Below are 24,114 nucleotides of genomic sequence, written 5' to 3' on the forward strand. Positions count from 1 at the left end.
ATTTTATACATTCTAAAACTTAAAAAATACACAATGGCGTATGTATACAAATAATAGGATTTTTGATTGTCTCATCCAAGACATTGCTAAATTTGATATAAAGAAATTTAATCACAAAAAAACTAATAAACATAACTAAATTACCATTCTAATATTATAGTACCTTACAACCAAAAGTAAAATGGGCAGAAAGACCAGAACATGTTTATATTACAGTCGAAGCACCAGTTAAAAAACCAAATATCGACATTCAAAGCAATAGTATTAAATTTGAAGGTAAAGATGGTGAAAATAAATCTTATGTCTTCGAAATCAGTTTATTCAAAGAAATTGATCCAAAAGAATCAAAGACCGATTTCACTGGTAGATACCCAAAAATTTTATTAAAGAAAACCGAATCAGGTTACTGGAACTTTTTATTAAAAGATAAAAAGAAAGAAAAATTCGTCGAAACCGATTGGTCACTCTGGAAAGATGAAGATGATGTTGGTGAAGAAGAGGATGTCGACAAATTTGGCAACTTTGGTGGTATGCCAGGCGGTATGCCAGGTGGTATGCCAGGTGGTATGGATTTTGGCGGTATGGATTTCTCCAAAATGATGGGCGGCATGGGCGGCATGGGTGACATGGGTGGCGATATGGACGATTTAGAAGATCTCCATGACCACGGTGAAGAAGAAGAAGAAGGTAAAAACACAGAAAAAACAGAAGAAACTAAACTCAACTCTGTTGATTAAATATTTTAAAATTATTCATTTTTTTACTCTCTAATATAAATAAAAAATAAAAACCAAATCTAAAAAAAAAAAAAAATTTCACAAAATTATTTATTTCAATATCTTATTTAAAATAAATCTAACATAATTAAAATAAAACCAAGTTTAACTTGGTATTAATAAATCTATAATATTATTGTTTAAAAATATAATTAAATTTTAATTTTTTTATTTTTTTTTTATTTGCATATATGTGTTATAATATTATTTATATTTTTTTAATAAGTATTTGCCATTAATAAAGCGGCTGCAGTTTGTTGATAATCACTTAATCTATAAAGAATTAAAAAAAGAGATGTTAATAAAAATTTAATGTTTAAAGCTTTATTATGATTATTTTAATTTTTTACCCTTACGATAATTTATTTTGGATTTGTTTGTGGATTTGGCACAAGAAATCAATATAAGATACAGAGTCAACACCTTTATCTTCGTGGAATTGTAAACGAAGATGGGCATCAATTGGATCGCCTTGAACAACAAAAATAACAGGTCTTTCTCTATAGCCACGGAGTTGGGTAATCGAATGAATGATGGCTTCAACTCTTTGATGATATTCATTTTGACCATTAAGACCTTGGTAAAGTTGAGAGAGTTTACTATTGGTATAACCAAAGGTAGATTCGATTCCAAAAAGATCTCTAAGATAATTTGTAGCGGCAAATTGTTGAACCCAAACAATAATTTGACGACCATCTTCGACGATATAAATACCATTTTGAGAGATTTGATCAGCAGATAAACGTACAAAATGTGGTAATACAATGTGATCTTGAGTTGGGTGACGAAGACCATCACCTGGTAAAAGATTGTGAATTGGATAGGTACGTGGATAAATAAGAGGTATAATTCTTGATGGCGATGATGAGGCATAAAGATTTATATAAAAGTAACGAAGATCTTGAGAGATTTCATTTGATAAACGGAAACATGGGGTTTTCATCATTGCTAAAATATAGATTGGCATTAATTTAATACCCTCTGGTAAGATTAATTGGGTGGCTTTCTTATCAGAGGCACAATTCTTTCTGTAGGATGCTAAAAGTTCGACACCTTTATCGACAGTATTAGAACGAACCATGGTGGAGGTGGTAGAGTTAACAATTTCTTTACTAGCAACTCTTGCTAAATAGGTTGTGATTGAATCCAAATCAGAGTCTCTGAAAAAGTTTGCTAAAACTGAATCGACTGATAATCTTAAATTGTGTACTCTAATCTTGGTTTCACCTCTAATATTTGTATAAATCATAGCGAATTGAATGTATGCTTTTGATTTTGGTTTTAATTTATCATCATATTTAATAACAGCTGTAATACTCTTGTCACTGGTAACACCTGCCATTTGAACTAAGCCTGCAGTAGTTTCAGTAAGGTTACCAAAATAACCATTAATAGTTAAACCTCTTGAGCATCTAATCTTTGAGGTGGCATTAAAACCATATTCCATTGTAACGTAATGAACAATATCACTTGAAAGTTGTTCAGAGTGGTGATCGGCAGAATAAAATTGATAGAGATTAATGTGGCCACCGGTAGTGGTGGCTAATTGAGCATATGATGGAACATCACAGATTTCCATTGGAATAACAAAGAGGTCAATTGAAACATTTTTAGCAACACAATCTTGAGCAACCATTTTATAGAAAGAGCTGCTTGGTGATGGTTGAACTGAACGTTCAGTACGTTTTGGAATTGCACCAGGTTGACCTTTTGGAAGTACAGTATTAAATGTGAAAACTCTACCACCGGTTTTTTCTAATGCCATTGAGGCAGCTTGAACGGCGGCACCAAATGCGAATGGGGCTTGCATGGCAGCTGGACGTTTAAAGAAGGTTTTGTAGTTTGCAAAGAAGAAGTCCATTAAATGTTTTGATTGACGGTAATCAACGAGGAAGCCGCTATCTTTTTCGTCGATTGGAACAAATACATTTTCGTGGGTTAATACCTTCATTTGTGGATAAGTATAGGTTGGTTTAAATGACCAGAAGTGTACTTCAGTATCATAAGTAATAATACCAATACGTTGTGGTACATTATCATATTGCTCATTTAAAATCTTTTTGATGCTGTCAATAATATTTTGAACGATACCATTGTTGAGAGTGAATTGTGAAACTTCGATAACAAAAATATAGCCTGGTACTCCAGCTGGATTGGCTTCGAGTTTAATGAAATCTACGGAGCCTCTTTGTAATTCTGGTCTCATTTCGAAATCGGTACGTAAACCATTTGGAAGAGTTGCACTAAAATATTCTTGTGGAACTGAGTTTTCAAATTCGCAAAGACGACATGTGAAATATTTACCACCGTTGTTGAATGGATTGAATGGATTCATGTAACCATGACAACGTTGACATTGAATTGGACCACCTGGGTGTCTAACAGTTGGGATTTCACCAGATACACCGTTGAATGCTAATGGTTGGATGTGAATAGCGAATGGTATATGAATAAGATTTAATGAATCTTCAGTCTCTGGAATGGAATAAAGTGTTGAACGAATAAAGTTTGGTGATGCATTTTGTTGATCAATAATAAGTTGTTGTACTGTTGATGGTGGTGGTGCAAGGGAGGTTTCAGAATTGGTTTTATAAACATATGAATTAAATTGCTCTAAAATTGCTGTTGGGCTTGGAACTTTGGACATGTTAATTCTATTATCATCAGATCCTGGTTGGCCTGGTTGTTGTTGCCATGGTTGTTGTTGTTGTTGTTGCTGTTGTTGTTGTTGCCATGGTTGTTGTTGTTGTTGTTGTTGTGGTTGCCATGGTTGTTGTTGGTTGTTTAATGATAAATTTTGTAAACTTGGAATTGGGTTATTATTCCATTGTTGTTGTTGTTGTTGTGGATAGTTGTTTGTTTGTTGCCATTGATTTGGTTGTTCTTGTTGTTGTTGTTGTTGTTGTTGTGGATAGTTATTATATTGATTTGATGAAGATGGTTGATTTGGTGATGCATATGGCTGATATGAATTAATTGGTGGGGTTGAGGTGTTTGGTTGTGGGTAACCTGGGTTACCTTGTGGTGGTACTTGATTTGAGGTGTTTGGTTGTGGGTAGCCCATATTTCCTGGTTGTTGTGGAGCTTGTGTATTATACGAATATGGTTGTGGTTGTGATTGTTGCGATTGTTGTGGTGGTTGTGATTGTTGTGGTTGTTGTGGTTGTTGTGGATAGCCAGTATTTGTCATTGGTGGTGTATTCTGATAATAATTATTTAATTGTGGTTGTTTTGATGGTGAAACTGATTGGCTACCTGTTGGTGGTTGTGATGGATAATTATTAGTCATTGGTGGAGCTGTGGTATTGGTTGGTGGAGCATTGGTTGGTGTTGCATTGGTTGGTGGAGCTGTAGTATTAATATTGGTTGGTGGTGGGGTTGCAGTATTAATATTGGTTGGTGGTGGATTAGTTGGTGGTGGGGCTGCAGTATTAATATTGGTTGGTGGTGGAGCATTGGTACTTTGTTGTTGATTTGGGTAGCCACCTTGTTGTGGGTAACCACCTGTATTATATGGATTATAATATTGTTGTTGTTGTTGTTGATTATTGGTTGGTGGAGGTGAAGTATTATTAGTTGGTGGAGGTGGGGTATTTTGTTGTTGATTTGGGTAGCCAGTTTGTGGGTAACCACCTTGTTGATTTGGGTAGCCACCATAACCACCTTGAGTTGGTTGTTGGTTATTATAATATTGTGGATAACCTTGGGTTTGTTGTTGTTGTTGTTGTTGTTGTTGATTTGGATACATTTTTCTTATATATAATTGTATTTATTTTTTTCAAAATATTTCGCTAAAATATAATTATTCCTATAAAAAAACCATAAACAAATGAAAAAACTAATAACTAATTATTGTTTTTATTATTTTTTCTTTGTATTTTTTTTTTCTTTTTTTTTTCTTTACCTATTTGAATAGAAATGATTAGTATTAAACCAAACAATTATTTAAAACTATTACTACTATTAATTTACTTTTTAGTTTAAAAAAAAAAAACTATAATTATAATTAGATGAAAAAATTAAAAAATCATATAAATTGAAAAAAAAAATAATAATTTTTGATGATGATAAAAAAAATTAAAAAAAAAAAAAAAAAGAAAAAAAAATAAAAAAAAATAAAAAAAAATAATTTTTTTTATTTTTTTAATTTTTAATTTTATTTAACACGAATTGCACAAACACATAAACAATTTAAATACATGAGTCAAAATTAAAATAACTATTTATAATTGTCCAATTTATACTCTATTAATATTTTTCATAAAGAGTACACACAATTATTTAAATAATGCAATGTTAGCAAAGCCAACCCTACAATAATGACTGTTTTTTATTTTATTTTTATTTTTTCGATTGATTAATAATAGATTTCTATGTTTAAAATTACTTACTTATTTATAGGTATGGTTATAGTATTTATTTAAAATAAAAAAAATATTAATTTAAATTTTAAAAAAAATTAAAATTAAAAAAAAAAAAAAAAAAAATTAGGAAATTATATTTTTTTTTTTTTTTTTTTTTTTTTTTTTTTTTTTTTTAAATTTTTCATGGTTTTAACCCTAATTGGAAAAAAAAAAAAAAAAAAAAAGAAGAATGTCTAGTGAACAAAATATACTATATTTGGTTGGTGATAAAGATATTGATAAAAATATAGTTTTAAAGAGTATATATACCCTATCCATTATTAACATGTAATAAATATTAACTTTTAATTTCATTTATAGCTTTAGATATCAATGATAATATATATAAAATAAGCACAAAATATTATAAAACAAGTATTACAATTAAAAGTATTGATTTGGATAAAGACAATACAAATAACAAACATTTAGCAGAGGATTCCCATGGTTTTATATTAGCTTTTGATTCTTCAAAAAGTGAATCATTCGAATTTATTAAACAATATATAAAAAACAATAAAAAACAGCCACAAGAAGACGATGGCGACGATGGTCACGATGATCAAGAAGAGTATGAAGGTGACATTGATGATACATTATATTTACTTATCGATATTAATGAAAGTAGCTCAAGCGCAATCGAGGATAAAATTGAAGAATGGTGTATAGAACACTTAATTGAATTTGTAATTTTAGATACTGCATCCCATAGAGACTATGACATTAGAAAATCAGAATTAACTGGTAAGTATTATCAACCTATTATAAAAAATAAATAAAAAACTAACCATTACTCTATTTCTATTTTATTATAATATATTTAGAAACTGATCCAACCATTAAATATGGTGTTGAAAGAGTTCAAGAAATTTTAGAATCAAATATGTGGCCAAATATGGACTTATTAAAAAATGATGAAAAAAGAAATAAAAACCAACAACAACAACAAGATGATGATGAATTTTCATCCATTAAAGACAATAAATACCTTCAAGAATCTTTGAAAAAAGTTGAACTTCTATTTAAGAAATCAAATAACGATAAAAAAGAAACTTCAGATAACAGCAATAAAAAACAAGAATCAAAATCAAAAGTTAATAACAATTTAATAGTCGATGAGCCAGATAATGACGAAGAGGATGATGTTGAAATATTTGAAAATACATTCAAAGAGCTTCAGTCATTAAGAGAACACATGAAGAACTTACCAGATGACCAAAGAAGAGACATGGCCGCCAAAGTTGCCTTAATGTTTGCTAAAAATTTATCAATGGGAGAAGACGACGAGGATGATTTTTAAATCCTCAAAACCTTATACAAAACAATATAAAAATACCATTAAATAAAAATACCAATATTATATTAATAATATTAACCTTTAAATAAAATACCTCAATTCAATATCATCACTATAAATTATTAATATTTTTTTTTTATTTTATTTTAGACAATAAAGTGTATAAAAAAAAAAAAAAAAAAAAAAAATATTGTAAAAAAAAAAAAATCATTTTTAAATCCATTAAATATTAAAAGGATTCTCAAACTGCTGTCAATAATCAAAATCATTTATATGGATTTTTTTTTTTTTTTGATGAATCAATCAGTCTGGAAATTTTTTTTTGGGAAAAAAAATCAAAATGAATTGGGTAAAAAAAAAAAGATATTTTTTTTATCCTGCAGAATTACGATGGCAACACCCCCATTATTTTTTAAAAAATTCTTTGTGTCATGTGTTTTTTGCCCCTAAAAAAAAAAACTAGATATAGATTGGGCTTTATCATTTCAAAAAATGAATGTGGGTGGGAAAAACAATAAAAACAGAAAAAAACCACAAAACACTAAATTTTATAATATTTATAAATAATAACTATCATATATTCACAAGAGTGTTCATTTCTTTTTTTTTAAATTTTTAAAAAAAGATTTTATCCATTTTCTTTGCTTTAGTTTTTGGAGAGGATATTTCTTGAAGTAATTAAAATGAAAACTATCATTTTACTTTATTTTGTTTTTTATTTTTTTGTGTGTTTAATTTTTTTTTTAAAAAAATTATTTAAACAAATTAAAATTTTTTTATAATTCATTAATTCAAAAACAAATATTAAAAAATACAAATAAATAATATACAAATAAAATGAGCAATCAAAATCTTACCGGTTTAGTTCCAGTTATTTATAACGCCATGGTTTCTCTTAGAACCAGTACCAACTATGATGGAAACCACACTGCTGCTAACTGTGCCTTATTCACTCGTAACGATCAATCAACCGATAGAGATGGTAGTGAAGCTTGGTGTGCATCAGTTAATGATACTAACCAATATATTATTGCCGGTACCGATGTTTTAAGAACCTACGTTGCCATTACTCTTCAAGGTAGAGGTGATAGTGACCAATGGGTTACCGCTTACAAACTTCGTTACACTGCTGATGGTGTTACATGGGTTGATTATAGAAATGGTGGTTCAATTCAAGGTAATTGGGATCGTAACACCCCAAACACCCATTTCTTTGATGCTCCATTTAGAGCTCGTTCCATTTCTCTCATCCCACTTTCATGGCAAAACCACATTGCATTAAGAATGGAACTTTATGCCAAACCATTCAGCACCACTTTTGTTCAAAACGGTAAAGTCCAAACAGGTGAAAAATCACTTCTTGCTAATGGTACTCTCAATGCTGAGGTTGTAGTTCCAGTTGTTTTTGAAGAAGAATTTTTAAGACCACCAAAGATTTCAATTTCATTCTCAAAATCAGAAACCACTGTTGGTCAAAGCTATCAAACTCGTTATGGTGTTATCACAAGAAATGTAACCAACAAAGGTTTTGATGCTGTTTTCCAAACCACTGTAGCCACTAGAGTTAACAACTTAATTGCTGAGTACATTGCCATCTCACAAGAATAAACTAACTATTATTCAATTTAATTTGTTAATTATTTAAATATTTATTACTACTCGAAAATATAAATAAAAATAATAAATAAAATATATCATATGATATAATTTAAAAAAAAGCTTATACCATATTTTATACTCTTTTAAAAATATATTACCAATTTTAATTTTTTTTTTTTTTTTTTAATGAAAGTTTCTTTTTTTTTTAAAAAAAACAGAACCCCCATTGATTTTTTTTAATTTTAATTTTTTTTTTCTTTTTTTAATTAAAAATTTTTTTTTTAAATTTTGTGGATGTGGGGGAAAATTATTTTTTTTTTTCATTTTCGTTTTTGTTCAATATACAAATAATTATATTCATTTATTTATTTATTATAATAGTCAATAATAATAATATTAATTAATAATAGCTAATAATTTTTTATATAAAATAATTAATAATTTCAATATCCACTTAAAAAAAAAATGAACGATTATGTTGTTTTATTTTGTGAAACCATTATCACAGTAGTTATTTCCTTCTTATTTGGTATGGTTTTTATTAAATACTATTTCAACAACAAAATTGGCAACAAAAATGGCAACAACAACTACAGCAATGAAAATGGCAATAATCAATCAACTACATCACAATATGATTGTCCACCTTCCTCTGATGAATATTTAGCTGAGCAAAGAGTTCAACAACAAGTACAAAAAAAACGTCAAGCAATTGAAGAATTGCTATTTCTTAGAAAGCAAGAATTGGAAAAACAAAAACAATTTAATTTTGAAAGTACTTCACAATCATATAATGACCCACCAAATATGAAAGACCCATCTTATTACCAACAAATGCCATATGCTCAACCAGAAACAGAAAGAGAACCTTCAACCTACCCAACATTCAATAAAAACGAGGCACGTCATTCTTTTTCTGATGACCCACAACCATCCAATAATACAGAAGCGGATCATATGTTTAAAAGAGAACCATCCGCCTACCCAACCTTCAACCAAAAAGAATCACGTTATTCTGTTGAAAAAGAACAATCACAATATGCTCCTCCAGAATCAGCAACCTCTCCACCAAATGAACCAAATAATACTTATAAATGGGAACCATCTAGTTACCCAACTTACAACCAAAATGAATCGCGTCATTCTTTTTCTGGTGCATCAAAATCACACAGTTATCCAGAATCACAAAGTAATGGTGCAAATTTCAATGGAGAATCACCATTTGTAGAGGAGTATGATGAATCAAGTGGGAAATGGGTTCCATTTTCTTAATCAATATAAGAAATATAAATATAATCAACAAGGGGGTCAAAACATTTTACAACAATATCAGCTAAACTCAATGCCATTTTCAAATAGCCAACTCATAATTTTTTTCTCAATAGCAACACTTAAATAGTTTTTTCAGTCAGTCCAATCAGAGATAGCTTAACCTAAAGAAGTAATAACATCCTATATAAAGTTAATCAAAATGATAATAATCATTAGTTAAAATATTATTTATTATAACAAAGTTTCAATATTTCAATATAATCAACTATTTAAAGAATATATATTTTGTCCTGGCCAGTCAAATGTGTATAACTAAATAATTTTATGAAGAAATAATTGTCCTTACAGTACCATCATGTTTTTATCAAAATATTTAAAATATGGTTCCAAAAAGCCGGTATAAAGCCATTGTAGAAATATATCTGGTGGTTTAGGTATTTAATTACTGAGTATGTTGTCATTCTTTTCCCTGGTTATTAGAACCAAATAATGGATCCTCACATTTAGTAATGATTTTAACCAAGTAGTTCCACCCGACACATTACCAAATAGTCTCACATTTGGTGGTGGTCACATAGTACTAAACAAAGAAGCCATGAAAACAATAAACAAATTACCCCAAAATAATCAAGAAAATCAAAATATAGAACAAGATTTACATTATAGTTGGTAGAGATAAAAAGATTATTGTGGGATGCATAAATAATACTAAATAAACTTTTTTGCTTAAAGATCATTTTAATAATTTCTTGTAGGACATATTTTTAATTGAAATCTTTTTAGAAATAGAGCTTTAATATTTTTTAATTTTCTTTTAATAATAAAAGTTTAAAATATTTTTTATAAAAAATTTATTTAATTAATATCAGGTTTTTAAATAAATCTTTTATTTTTTTTTTTTTATTTTTTTTATTTTTTTTAATATTTTTGGGAAAATTTTGGTAATATATTTTTTTTTTTAATAATTATTAATATAAAAAAATTGATAATTTATTTAATTTAAAATATTCACAATGGATGAGCTTCTATCATCTCTAATTAAATTTCGAGTAAATGAAGAGTTAAAAAACAGTAGTAATATTAGTGATAGGTAAGCATTTATTGTCAATAAATATAAATAATAGCCGATTATTTAAAAGCATGTTAATTAGTGTTTTCTCTTTTTAACTATTTATTATAGATTATTATATATAGTTTGGAATAATATATTTTTAAGAAATGAAATTCATAAACATATTTTAAAGTTTATTGAACATAGTGTTGTAGAAATTAATAGAGCAAGTTATTACAAGTTTAAAGATAAATCATATATAACAACCCTTAAGTGGCTTAGTTATTTACTTCCAGGTAAAAATGAATTTCCACCATTTTTGACAAATTTATATTTGATCCATTTAAATATGCCACTAACAAATTTACCAAATACAATTACAACTATCATTTTCGGTTGTGATTTTAACCAAGTAATTCAACCCGGCACATTACCAAATAGCCTCACAACACTCACATTCGATATTAGTTTTAACAAAGTAATTCTACCCGACACATTACCAAATAGCCTCACAACACTCACATTCGGTCATTATTTTAACCAAAAAATTCCACCTGACACATTGCCAAATAGCCTCACAACACTCACATTTGGTGACTTTTTTAACCAAGTAGTTCCACCCGGCACATTACCAAATAGCCTCACAACACTCACACTCGGTAATAACTTTAACCAAGTAGTTCTACCCGGCACATTACCAAATAGTCTCACAACACTCACATTTGGTGATTGTTTTAACCAAGTAGTTCCACCCGGCACATTACCAAATAGTCTCACAACACTCAAATTCGGTTATTATTTTAACCAAGTAGTTCCACCCGACACATTACCAAATAGTCTCACAACACTCACATTTAGTCATTATTTTAACCAAGTAGTTCCCCCCGGCACATTACCAAATAGTCTCACAACACTCACATTTGGTCATTATTTTGATCAAGTAGTTCCACCCGGCACATTACCAAATAGCCTCACAACACTCACATTCGGTGAAAACTTTAACCAAGTAATTCTACCAGGCACATTACCAAATAGTCTCACAACACTCACACTTGGTGATTTTTTTAACCAAAAAATTCCACCCGGCACATTACCAAATAGTCTCACAACACTCACATTTGGTCATTATTTTGACCAAGTAGTTCCACCCGGCACATTACCAAATAGCCTCACAACACTCACATTTGGTAATAACTTTAACCAAGTAGTTCCACCCGGCACATTACCAAATAGTCTCACAACACTCAAATTCGGTCGTAGTTTTAAACAAGTAGTTCCACCCGGCACATTACCAAATATAAGATAAACCGAATACTGGTTGTTCGTTAATTTGGTCACCATTGTTGTATCGTTTTTAACATGGTGAATGTATGTGAGAGAATGTTTGTTTGGATATCAACAAACTAATTTATGTACATAAAAATTTAAATTTAAAAAAAAAAAAAAACAAATACACACAACAATTTATATTTTTATTTTTTTATTTTTTTTTATTTTTTTTTATATTTTTATTTTTATCTATTTTTTTCTATTCATATTTTTTTTTTTTTCTTCATATTAAAAAATCATATATACATTATTATTTTCATTTTATAATAATATAAAAATAAATATTTTTACTTATTTTTATATTTTTCATTGCCACATTGTTTCGTTTAAATTCCCGCTTCAAACAGAAACCTTAAAAAATTAATTTAAAAAATTTTAAAAAAAACTTTAGAAAATTATAATAAATTTATTTTATTAAAAAATTCAAAAAAAATAAAAAAAAATTCAAAAAAATAAAAAAATAGTATTACATTGCTAAAATTATTAATAAAATTGAAATATCAACAAAATCCGTTAAATTTTATTACAACCATCTCTTCACTCTATAGGCTCGATGCTCAATAGAGTTACACTATTATTATTGTTATTGTTTAATAGATAAATAATTAATAATTAATATAAATAATAATAATAATACATAATAAAAATAATAATATAATAATTAATAAATAAAGATGAATAATAGCTTTATACAATGTAAAAAATCAAATGAAGAATATACCGAAAATTTAGAATGGAGAAAAAATTTAATATTAGTTTTTGAAAAACTAGGGGAAAAAGAGCAATCATCACAATCACTACAATATTTAATTAATCAGCTTCAGCAAATGAATACAAGTCAAATCCCATTTTATATGGTAATGTATTAAAATATTTAATATTAAATAATAGATAAATTAAAATTTTTATTAATACTGTTCTATATAAAAGGATTGCATTTTGGAAAATAGCGAAAATTTTAATAATTTAGGTAAAAAAGAAGTCATTAAACTATTGGGCATAACTATATCGATGTATAAGAATAAAGTTAGTGGTTTTTTAACAAAGATCATATCATTTTTGGTAAAGAGGCTAAATGAATTACAATCGTGTGGACTATTAGAAATTACATTAGAAACATTAGGTATTACATGCGGAAATACAATAATCGAACAAAAACATTTACAAAAAATAGGTTTAAATTTATCAACTATTGGTGGCAATGCCAGTAGTGGAATAAATCCAAATAGTTTAATTGATATCTATTTAAATCCAATTTTTGCTTTATTTAATCAACCAAGTAGACATATACAGATAGCAGGTATTTTAGCATGTCAGAAAGTTATAGAAAATGTTTATGATGTAAATAATTTATTAAGGCCCCAGGTAAACAAAATTTTAGGACAATTATTAAAGAAACTAACCATATCTGTGGTGCCTATTCAATCCTCATCCTCAATGTCATCTTTCCCCGCCCAATATTGTATACCCCACACCCTATCGACCATTTCAAGTTTGTTTAGAGTTTTAGGTCAAAACTATTTCCTATATCATTGTATATTGCCAACCTCTACAGTAGATCAAATTCAAAACAATGTAATCTCAAATTGCTTAAGAACTTTATTTTCAAATGATTGGACCGCTCGTTTTTCTGCATGTTCGTTATTATTAACTATTATAGAAATTTTACCACAATACTTTTTTCAAAATAGACTAAATGAAATTTTAAAATCTTTAAATGATTGTAAATATGATAAAGTAAGTATTTATATTTTAGTTTAATTTAAAACTTAAAGATTAACATACCTTTTTTTTTAAAAAATTTAAATTTTATTTTTTTATAATACTCTATTCAGATAAAATCAATTAGAGATAGTGTAAATAAATCAATTCGATTATATAATCAAATAAATTTAAATTTGGATGATCAGGTTATTCCAACTACACCCTCACATATAGAGGCCAAATTTAAACTACAAGAACAACAAAATCATTTTCAAAACAATAGTGTATATAGCTCACCAAATAAAATCCCTCAAACCCCACCATTTTATTCATCATCTCAATATAAAAAAACCATTGGTTCATCATCTGCATCCTCATCTACAATTAGCTCACCTTCGACCCAATCCCCATCACTTTTATCCTCTAACACAAGAAAACATCAATTAAATACAACAACAACAACTACTACCTCCACATCATTAAGCCATCCATCATCCCCAACATTCAAACCCATATCTTCCTATAGTGCTTTTTCTTCACCAAACCTTAAATCTAAAAACCATATATCCTCATTAACATCCACATCTTCATCTACATTACAATCATCAGTGTCACCCAAAACCACCCAACATCCAAGCTCACCTGGTTTCAAATCACTCCCAGTTGGCTCATACGCATCACCACCAAGCTCCCCATCATTCAATATAAACTCTACATCATCATCACTTTCAACATCACCATTAATATATTCCTCGACCAACGGCGATAGAAAAGAAACCAAAACAAATACCAATTTATTCAGAGATATATTTAATCAGCACCAGCAACAACAAATACAGCAACAACAGCAGCAAATACAACAAAAACAACAACAACTTGAATACCAACAAAAACAAAGGCATCTACAACAACAACAAAAAACACATCTACAACAAAAACAACATTACAATAGTATATTTAATGATAACTTTAGCATTGTAAATAATATAGACGACAAGGAACACCATGAAGAGGATGGCGATAACAATACTAATGGTGATGACGAAGATGAATATAACATTCATATAAAAAATCATAAACATCACCTTTCATCAACACATAAAATACTTGATGAAAATGATCACTCATTATTTGATCATGATTTTAACAACCTCTCAATAGATAATATAAACAGTGACACAAATGTTTTAACTCTATCATCATTAAAACCAAACCCTACATCACCCTTGCCAACCCCTATCAAAACAGGAACTCCACCTTTAAAGCCATCAAACGACACAACATCAACCTCCAAGGTGTATAATGATAACAATAGTAGCAATATGAATAATGTAAATAATATAAACAATAGTAATAATAATACAAATAATATAAATAACAGTAATATCAATATAAACTCATTATCACCTAAATTAAACATCAAATCTAAAGAAACCTTAAATACTACAACGACAAATACGACAGAAGAAAAAGAAACCGTCAAAATATTAAATGAAATGATGCAAACAATGAACGATTTTATGATTGAAACTAGAGAGAGTATTGGCCAAATCAAAAATAGACTAACTGTAGTGGAGTCCTCAGTTCTAACGCTACAAAAATACTATTTATCAAAATAACTAGTAAATATATAAACACATAAATAAAGTCTTTTAAACAATATAATCTTTTTAAAAAAAAAGAATTTTAAATAAATAAAAAAATACAAATAAAACGAGCAACATAATAATAACTTTATTCTGTTATTAATAGTTGTTCTTGTTTTTGTTTATTTTCTTCGGTTTTTAAATCTTTTAAAATTTCTTTTAATTGATCCTTTACACCATTTATATTTTCACCATCTTTTGCGATAATTGGTACAATTTTGAAATCACCCAATGATTTAATTGCTTTTTCGAAATCTGCTAAATGTTCTTTGGCAAAGGTACCATCCATTTTATTTGCAACGATAACAGATGGTTTTTTGGTTAAACCTGGTTTATAACTTTCTAACTCCTCTAAAAGGGCTTTAAAATCTTTCCATGGTGCTCTGTATGTTTCATCTTTAACTTTAGTTTTAATTTGTCTTCTTTGTTTAGTGATATCTTCTTTATCTGTAAGATGAGAATAACGGTTTGGTTTGACCTTTAATTTTTTTCCATCCCAAAATGCTGGAACATTACTATTTGACATATCAATAACATAAACAATAGCTTTGGTTCTTTCAATATGTCTTAAAAATCCTAAACCTAAACCTAAATTTAAATGTGCACCTTCTAAAATACCTGGTAAATCTGCGATTGATGCTACATCAATAGTTGGTTCAAGTTTTTGCTTTCTTCTTCTTCTTGATAAACTGATATTATTATTATTATTATTATTACTATTATTATTAATATTATTACTACCTATAAAATCAATTGTACCAACATATGGATTCATTGTTGTAAAAGCATATGATTTTATATTTGGAATTGCATTTGATATAACTGAAAGCAATGTACTTTTACCAGCATTTGGGAAACCTACTAAACCAAAATCTGCAATAATTTTTAATTCTAACTCTATATATTTAATTTCACCTTTTGTACCTGGCTCTGAGTAATCTGGACTTCTATTTGAACCACTTGAAAAATTTGCATTACCTTTACCACCATGACCACCTTTACAAATTACCAATTCTTTACCTGGTTCATCCATATCAATTTCTTTGCTAACCTGCCATATTTTACTGGTGTCACGAAGTTTTAATGAACTTTCACTTGAACCCTTACCACCCAAATGGTCAATAACGTTTGTTTCATCATTAATCTTACCATCAACCAATGGACTACTTAAAGCTTTCAAATAAAGATTTGGTTCAAACTCTGGGCTTTCTGGATCGTATCTTGGGTCTTTTTTTGAAATAATAGTTTCATCATCGTGCTCTGCTGCATCTTCTGGTTTATAAAGCTCTCTGATTACAGTTCCAACTGGTACACGTAAAACAATATCTTCGCCAGTTCCACCTGCCCTTCTTTCACCTAGACCCTTGCCACCATGTTTACCAACATAATTCTTTTTTAAATGTGAAAGATTATTATTGTCTAAATCTGCTCTAATAATTACATTTGCTCCATTACCACCATTACCACCATCTGGAGGACCTTCTGGGATATATTTGGCTCTATAAAAACTGATTCCACCATCACCACCATCACCTGCTTTAACATTTACTCTAATTTTATCGATGAATGATAAACGTGAATAGTCACCTGTATAATATGGTTTCTCTTTAACTGATCCAAATGAATTCATTGCTTGCTCTTCTTTAAACTCTTGATATGACATGTTGCTAATCCTTTCAAACTCCTCACTGTGTGTTATCGTTGTATTTGAAGAAGTTGAATAATATTTATTTACATTTTTTAATTTTATTATATTTAAATTTTTAAAACCATCAACCAAATTATTTATTTTTTTAATATTTCTACTACATTTTAACATTTTATTTTAAAAAAAAAAATTTATTAATTTAATAAAATTTTTTTAGATATTTTAAAAAAATAAAATATTTAATATATAATATAACTAATAAACTATAATTATTTGTTTCTAATTAATTTATGAAAAATAATTACTTAAAAAATCTCAGAACTAATTTAAAAAAAAAAAATTAAAAAAAAGCCGAATTCAACGTTGGCTTTAAAAATAAAAAAAAAAAATTAAAAAAAATTTTAATTCGTTTTTTTAAAATTGGTTTAAAAATTTTTTAAAATTTTTTTTTTTTATATTATCTTTGATATCATACTAAAAAATGGTAAAATCACATACAACATATAATCTATCAAATTCATCATTTATCTTTTAAATATTTATAATAATTATCATTAATCTTTAAAGATAAATCATTTATCCAATATATAAATCATAATAATGAATGATAGATTCAATATCCCAATAGTTGATCAAACAGTATATTAATATTATTATTTTTTTCTATCATCATTAGACAACCCGTCCATTTGTTCAAGTATTCGACGCTGAAAATAAAGTTGTTGGTAAAGTTAGACTTCCATCAGTCTTAACCACCCCAATTAGACCAGATTTAGTCAACTTTGTTCACACTCAAATCAACAAAAACGACAGACAAGCTTATGGTGCTGCTCCATACGCTGGTGAACAAACCTCTGCTGAATCATGGGGTACTGGTCGTGCTGTTGCTCGTATTCCACGTGTTCCAGGTTCTGGTACACACAGATCAGGTCAAGGTGCCTTCGGTAATATGTGCCGTGGTGGTCGTATGTATGGTCCAAACAAGACCTGGAGACGTTGGAACAGAAAAGTTAACGTCAACCAAAAGAGATACGCTGTTGTCTCAGCTTTAGCTGCCTCAGCCGTCCCAGCCCTCGTTATGGCTCGTGGTCACAGAATCTCAGGTATCAACGAAGTTCCATTAGTTATTGCCAACGAATCAATCGAAACCGTCAACAAAACTAAAGCCGCCGTTGCTCTCCTCAAAAAAGTCAACGCTTACGCTGATGTTGAAAAAGTCATTGACTCAAAACACATCCGTGCTGGTGCTGGTAAATCAAGAAACAGACGTTACAAAGTCCGTAAAGGTCCATTAGTCGTCACCACCGGTAAATCAAAATTAGCTTTAGCTTTCCGTAACATCCCAGGTGTTGAAATCGCTAACGTTCAAAGACTCAACCTCTTAAAATTAGCCCCAGGTGGTCACTTAGGTCGTTTCATCATTTGGACCAAATCTGCCTTCGAACAATTAGACCAAGTCTTCGGTACCTTCGAAAAGAAATCAACCCAAAAGAAAGGTTACACTTTACCACGTCCAGTTATGGCCAACGCTGATGTTGTCAGACTCGTCTCATCTGATGAAATCCAAGCTGCCGTCAACGCCTCTAAAATCGTTGTTAAAAGACCAACCACCACCGTTCGTAGATCAAACCCACTCAAGAACGTTGCTGCTATGGTTAAATTAAACCCAGCTGCCGTCTCAACCCGTCGTACCCAAGTTGTCAGCAAAAAATCAAAATCATTAAAAGTTAACAAGAAAAACCAATTACGTTCAAAATTAGTTGGTGCCACCCTTGCTTAAATTTAAAAAAATAAATAATTAATTTTATTTAAAAAAAAAAATTATCTCATTATTTATTTTATTATTCACATTATTTTTATCTAATTTTTATTTATCTTTATTTTTAATTATTTTTTATTTTTTTTATTTTTTTTATTATTTTTTTAAAAAAATTAATTTTCTTTAGTTTTTTTTTTTTATTATTTTTTAAAAAAATTGGATTAATAATGTCAAATGGTTCAAATATCATCCCATGTTTAAATAGTTTAATTAAAGATACAAATATAAATATAAATAATCAAAATAATCAAAATTTTATAGAATCATTAATAAAATTTTCAAATATAGTCACAATAAAAGATAATACCAGCGAAATTGAAATCGATTATGTTTTAAATATTATTTTAAATTATTTTAAAACAGATTTTTATATAGACAATCCATTTTTTTTCGATAGTTTTATAGATTTTTTAAAAACAACAAGCAATTTTAACTTTTATAACTTTTTAAAATCAATTTTGGTTTTAAATATACCACCAAATTTTCAATATTATTTCATAGATAGATTAATAGAATATAATAATAATGTTAATAATAACAACGGTAATAATAATGTATTACCAGAAGATTCTTTGTTAAAAGAGGTAAGTTAAATCTTGTTAAACTATAAATTTATTTCTAATATTAATAGGTTTTTTATTTTTACACAATTATAGATTTTAAATAAAAATAAAAATGATAAAATAGTTTTAAATAAATTAATAGGTTTTGGTAGATTTAAAAATAATAGTAGCAATAATAGTAATACATTTAATGGTAATGAAGAAAGTTTAATTTTTGGTACAATAAATTTAATTACACCCAAAGAAATTTTAGATAGAGCTATTCGAGGTATTAATGAAATATATTCATTAGATTATTTAAATCAAGAGCACGATTATATAGATTTGGTTTATTGTATTCAAGATCACCCTTCTTTTAAAGAAATGCTTCATTTTTTAAAATCAAATTTTGACCACTCTGTAATTGAATGGCTAAATATGGATCTGGAAATTTTAAATCAATATTATCAACATTACAATGATGACAGGTTAATTTCAAATAAATTTAATTTTTATTCTAGGTGCATACACTTATATATATCTTTTTCAAAATAACAATATTAAAAATAAATAAATAATAATCTAACAATAAAGTTTTTTTAATTATTATTATTAATGTTATAACTTTTTGATTTTTTAATTTGTAATATTTATTTATTTTTTTATAAACTATTAAACTCTGTAGTATATTGGTGAAGTAATTTTATTGATTTATTTATATGATCAATAAGTAAAAAATAAAGAAACTTTCTATATTTGATAAAAATACAATATATTTTAATGTATTACAATTATTATAAAATAATTCACAACAGTGTTGATTTATAAAAAAAAAAAATTAAAATTTTTTTTAAATAAATATAATTCATTATTTTATTTTTTTTTTATTTATTATTTAAATTTTCAAAATTGATTAATAAATTTATATATTTACAACTATATTATTATCAATATATTTTATTTTATTATTTAGTTTTTATAATTGATAATAAACTATGCAAAAAAAAACATCAAAACAAACAAAGCCGGTATCAAATAGCATTAAATTAAAATGGGAATATTGTGGTAAAGTTACGAAAACAGGTCCTTGTAAAGTATGTATTAACATTCAAATTATTATTTTATATTATTTTCTTTTAACTAATAATTTTATATTTATATAAATATAAAAAGAATATAAAAGTAAGAGGTATGTATAGTTTTTTAAATAATTATTATTACATTTTTCATTTTCATTTTTATTAATTAAAATACTAAATATAGATAGAGATACTTGTTCCATTCATGGAAAGAAAATACCAGAATATTGCAATAAAACTACAAAAAAAGGAAGTAAGTGCAAAGCAACTGCTGGAAAATGTGTTTTTCATTCACCAGGTTTTAAACCCAGAGAAAGAAAAGAAAAGGATGATGATTCCTATTGTAGCGCCGGTACTCTAAGGGGAAGAAGATGCACAAAAGCAGCTATTAATGGCTCAAAGTATTGTTTTATTCATTCAAATGCACCAAAGGATCTATGTGGTGCACCAAAAGTTGATGGTGGTACTTGTAGAAACGCAAAATATTGTTGTTCATTTCATTCATATAAATATAGAGATAAAGAGATAGAGAGTGAAAAAGAAGACGAATAGATTATATACAATTATAACACCTAAAAAAAACAAAACAAACAATTTATCTAAAAAATAGTTTATAAAATAAATTAATAAAATAAATAAAATCCACCATTTAGTTTGGTGGATATAGTTTTGTATAATACATGTGTAATTAATTTTTTATTTTTATTTTAAAGTTAATACAATGGAATTTGGTTTAGTTGGTATCCTTGATATCAATGCTGCTGCTGCTGTCGTTGTTATCGCTATTTTTATTGGCATCTTCAACTAGATTTCCAAAACCTGTTTTGAGAATTTCTACAAGGTTTTCAGTTGCAAATAAATCGTTAATCTTGTTTGGTTCTGGGACATCACAATCTCCTCTTTGGGCTAATAATAAAAGTTGTTCTTTAATACCTTTAATAAATTTATCTGGATTGTTTAACATTTGACCTTGTAATTGATCCATAAAATTGTTATCTTTTAAAATATCATTTATATCTAAATTATTGAAAAATTCAGAGTTGATATGATCAATACCTTTTGTAAAATCTTCATCAATTTTTTTTTCTCTTTCTTTGTAAATTGTTTGTTTTTGTTGTGGTTGTTTTTGTTGTGGTGCTTTTTTTTGTTGTTGTGATTGTGGTTGTTGTGGTTGTTGTGGTTGTTGTGGATTATTGTTGTTATTATTATTGCTATTATTTGTATGAGCTTTTTTCTTTTGTTTTTTAATTGCAATCAATCTACTGTTAACCATTTTATTGAGTTTATAAGTGTGTGTGAATAATAAAATAAATTAAAAAATATTAAAAAAAAAAAAAATTTTAAATTTTTTTAAATAAAAAAATTTAAAAAAAAAAAAAAAAAAAAAAAAAAAAAAAAAAAACTATATAACTACAAAAAAAAAGATTTAAATCTTTAAGGATTTTTAAAATTATTCACATCAATATAAATTTAATAATTTTTAATTTTTATTTTTTAGTTTAGGTTTTTTTTGTTATAATTATTTTGGTCGGTTCCATTTTTTTTACAGTAGGTTTAATTAATAAATAAATAAATAGATAATTTTTTTATAAATATTTAACAACCAAAAAATGGACGTGAATAACAGTTTGAAAATACAATCTTTGAAGATTTTAATGTATTTGAGACAGTATTTAAAGTTAATTCATTGTTGATACTGTTTGATAATGTTACATTCATTGATGATGATGATTTGTTGTTGTTTAATGAAATGATTGATTCTATAATTAAATAAAATAAAAAAATTAATATTTTTTTTAAATAATTTGAAATTTAATAATCTAAACTTACTGAATAACATTTTTAAATATTGGCTTTTTTTATAGTGTTTAATTTATAATTTATAATTTTTAATGATTTATATAAAAATAAATTTTTTTCTCTATTTATATTTTTTTTTTTTAAAAAAAAAAAAGAAAAAATTAATAAAAACCAAATTATAACCAAACCTTTAAATTGAATTGTTTAATTATTTAAAGAAAATTAAATCGTATAGATTAAATTTAATTTTTTATTTTTAAAAAGGTAATAGATTTTAATCACTAACCACACTAAAAAGAGTAAAAATTAATTTTTAATAATTAATTTGATAAATGATGTTTTTAAAAGTTGTAATTTGCCTGTTGTTGCTATACAGTAGTAGTTATATAGTGTTATTAAAATTACTTTAATTTTATCTTTTGCTTAAAATTAAAATGATTCTATCAAATTTTTAGATATGTTTTGACTAATAAAAAATTTACTTTTAATAAAAGAGTATTAATTTGTTTAGATTAATTTTTTTTTTAAATCTATTTTTACAAATTAAAAAATGATTCTATCATCATTTAATTTATATAATAATTGATTTTATTTTTAAAAAAAATTAATAAATAAAGACATTTTATTTTTATAAAAAATTTTAATAGGGTATAGTATAGGATAGGGTATACTAAATTGAAATTAAAATAATTATTTGGTTTTAATGATTATTTCAAAACTTCAATATCAAATTAAATGGTGGGTGAAATTAATTAATATTTTAAAAATTGAACAAAAAAAAATTGAATACATGATTAATTAATTGTAAAAAACCGCTATAAAATAATAGATCTTGAAACTGAAATTTATTACCTTAATAAAAGAGGATTCCAAATAAAGTTTGAGATTAAATTTTCTTAGTTTTAATGAATGTTTGTTTTAAGCCCAATAATTTAAAAAAAGAAAAAACTAAACCCCACTTTTTAAAAAAAACAGTTTTTTAGTAACAAAATAATGAATAATAGTTTTAAATACGAAATATAATGTTTAAATTTTTTAATTTAATTAAAATACATATAATATTTTTTATTTATATTTTTTATCATTTTTTTTATTGGTCGAGCCCTTTTTAAAATACATTTAATAAATAATTCGAATTGGTTTTTTCTTTTTTATTTAATACAACTTCAATTGTTTAGCAGTTGAAGTATGGTCTTGTGTATACGGCAATTGTTGCTGTTTTTGATGAAACACCATTTGAGTCAAAACTATTTAAATTTTTTGATGAAATGGTGATTGATGATGATGATGATGATTTGTTGTGGTTTAATGAGATAATTGATTCTATAATAGAATAAAAAAAAATATTAATATTTGATTATATTAATTTTTAAATTCAATAGTATACATACTGAATAACATTTTTTAATTTGGAGTTTTTAAATTTAGATTTATAATATATATTTATTTGTATTTGTTTTTAATGATTAAATAAAATATTCTTTTTTCTATTTATATTTTTTTTTTTTATTTTAAAAAAAAAAAAATTAAAAAAAAAAAAAAAAATATAAAAACACACACAACCCCATTATTAAATAAAATTTGATAAATGATGTTTATCAAATTTGTAATTTGACTGTTGTTGCAATATTGTTTTTATCAGGAGAAGAAAGTTTTTATTTAATGATTATTATAAATATAATGATTACATCAATGATTAAGAATAACAATATTTTTTTTTGATATGATAATCATAAAGGAGTATTTTTATTATGATATCATTTAATTTTTTTACATTTTTAAATATAATCATATCATCATTTAATTTTAATTTCATTTTTTTTTATTAAAAATTAATTAATAAAAAACAATTTTTTATTTTTTCAATTTTTTTAATAAGGCACCAATATGAATTTATATATGAAAAATTAAAATAAAAATAAAATAAAGTAGATGATATAAAAATGAAATTTGTTTTTATTGGATTAATTAATTTAAAAAGTTTTCCTTTATTTTTTAAACAACAAATTTGAAAAAAATATTTTTTTTTAATAAAGAAATTAAAAAATTAAAACAAAATATATATGTCAAAAAAAAAATAGAATATTAATTTAAAAAAAAAAACAATGAAAAGTAAAGTGATTTATGATTATGAGTTTAATTACTTTTT

The 24,114-nt window shown here is 26.3% G+C and overlaps 12 protein-coding genes across 12 annotated transcripts; 9 read left to right on the top strand and 3 right to left on the bottom strand.

The window, feature by feature from the left end:
* Nucleotides 1-30: 30 nt before the first annotated feature.
* Nucleotides 31-797, top strand: DICPUDRAFT_55448 (uncharacterized protein; the record flags this gene model as incomplete). The annotated part of the gene is made up of 2 exons (XM_003288448.1): nt 31-38; nt 161-797. 2 exons carry the CDS (start codon nt 34-36, stop codon nt 735-737), a joined length of 582 nt encoding a protein of 193 aa, XP_003288496.1. The 3' UTR covers nt 738-797.
* Nucleotides 798-1,146: 349 nt separating this feature from the next.
* DICPUDRAFT_4830 (uncharacterized protein) lies at nt 1,147-4,413 on the bottom strand (the record flags this gene model as incomplete). Its single annotated transcript, XM_003288465.1, has 2 exons — nt 1,147-3,430; nt 3,875-4,413. Coding segments are annotated over 2 exons (2,823 nt in total), but the record flags the coding sequence as incomplete, so codon positions are not given.
* Nucleotides 4,414-5,369: 956 nt separating this feature from the next.
* DICPUDRAFT_152742 (uncharacterized protein) lies at nt 5,370-6,479 on the top strand (the record flags this gene model as incomplete). Its single annotated transcript, XM_003288449.1, has 3 exons — nt 5,370-5,439; nt 5,501-5,923; nt 6,004-6,479. 3 exons carry the CDS (start codon nt 5,370-5,372, stop codon nt 6,477-6,479), a joined length of 969 nt encoding a protein of 322 aa, XP_003288497.1.
* Nucleotides 6,480-7,313: 834 nt separating this feature from the next.
* DICPUDRAFT_152743 (uncharacterized protein) lies at nt 7,314-8,084 on the top strand (the record flags this gene model as incomplete). The annotated part of the gene is made up of 1 exon (XM_003288450.1): nt 7,314-8,084. One exon carries the CDS (start codon nt 7,314-7,316, stop codon nt 8,082-8,084), a length of 771 nt encoding a protein of 256 aa, XP_003288498.1.
* Nucleotides 8,085-8,540: 456 nt separating this feature from the next.
* On the top strand, nt 8,541-9,347 carry DICPUDRAFT_152744 (uncharacterized protein; the record flags this gene model as incomplete). The annotated part of the gene is made up of 1 exon (XM_003288451.1): nt 8,541-9,347. One exon carries the CDS (start codon nt 8,541-8,543, stop codon nt 9,345-9,347), a length of 807 nt encoding a protein of 268 aa, XP_003288499.1.
* Nucleotides 9,348-10,360: 1,013 nt separating this feature from the next.
* Nucleotides 10,361-11,704, top strand: DICPUDRAFT_79302 (uncharacterized protein; the record flags this gene model as incomplete). Its single annotated transcript, XM_003288452.1, has 2 exons — nt 10,361-10,437; nt 10,528-11,704. 2 exons carry the CDS (start codon nt 10,361-10,363, stop codon nt 11,702-11,704), a joined length of 1,254 nt encoding a protein of 417 aa, XP_003288500.1.
* Nucleotides 11,705-12,401: 697 nt separating this feature from the next.
* On the top strand, nt 12,402-15,050 carry DICPUDRAFT_79303 (uncharacterized protein; the record flags this gene model as incomplete). The annotated part of the gene is made up of 3 exons (XM_003288453.1): nt 12,402-12,584; nt 12,658-13,464; nt 13,563-15,050. 3 exons carry the CDS (start codon nt 12,402-12,404, stop codon nt 15,048-15,050), a joined length of 2,478 nt encoding a protein of 825 aa, XP_003288501.1.
* A 166-nt stretch (nt 15,051-15,216) lies between these two features.
* DICPUDRAFT_16626 (uncharacterized protein) lies at nt 15,217-16,767 on the bottom strand (the record flags this gene model as incomplete). Its single annotated transcript, XM_003288466.1, has 1 exon — nt 15,217-16,767. A coding segment is annotated over one exon (1,551 nt), but the record flags the coding sequence as incomplete, so codon positions are not given.
* Nucleotides 16,768-17,206: 439 nt separating this feature from the next.
* On the top strand, nt 17,207-18,505 carry DICPUDRAFT_88071 (60S ribosomal protein L4; the record flags this gene model as incomplete). Its single annotated transcript, XM_003288454.1, has 2 exons — nt 17,207-17,209; nt 17,402-18,505. 2 exons carry the CDS (start codon nt 17,207-17,209, stop codon nt 18,503-18,505), a joined length of 1,107 nt encoding a protein of 368 aa, XP_003288502.1.
* A 206-nt stretch (nt 18,506-18,711) lies between these two features.
* On the top strand, nt 18,712-19,641 carry DICPUDRAFT_79306 (uncharacterized protein; the record flags this gene model as incomplete). Its single annotated transcript, XM_003288455.1, has 2 exons — nt 18,712-19,128; nt 19,201-19,641. 2 exons carry the CDS (start codon nt 18,712-18,714, stop codon nt 19,639-19,641), a joined length of 858 nt encoding a protein of 285 aa, XP_003288503.1.
* A 440-nt stretch (nt 19,642-20,081) lies between these two features.
* On the top strand, nt 20,082-20,717 carry DICPUDRAFT_79307 (uncharacterized protein; the record flags this gene model as incomplete). The annotated part of the gene is made up of 3 exons (XM_003288456.1): nt 20,082-20,180; nt 20,260-20,275; nt 20,350-20,717. The coding sequence occupies 3 exons, from the start codon at nt 20,082-20,084 to the stop codon at nt 20,715-20,717; spliced, it is 483 nt and encodes a 160-aa protein (XP_003288504.1).
* Nucleotides 20,718-20,898: 181 nt separating this feature from the next.
* On the bottom strand, nt 20,899-21,438 carry DICPUDRAFT_79308 (uncharacterized protein; the record flags this gene model as incomplete). The annotated part of the gene is made up of 1 exon (XM_003288467.1): nt 20,899-21,438. One exon carries the CDS (start codon nt 21,436-21,438, stop codon nt 20,899-20,901), a length of 540 nt encoding a protein of 179 aa, XP_003288515.1.
* Nucleotides 21,439-24,114: the final 2,676 nt, after the last annotated feature.

The sequence above is a fragment of the Dictyostelium purpureum genome, assembly GCF_000190715.1.
Source record: "Dictyostelium purpureum unplaced genomic scaffold DICPUscaffold_136, whole genome shotgun sequence".
Lineage (NCBI taxonomy): Eukaryota > Evosea > Eumycetozoa > Dictyosteliales > Dictyosteliaceae > Dictyostelium > Dictyostelium purpureum.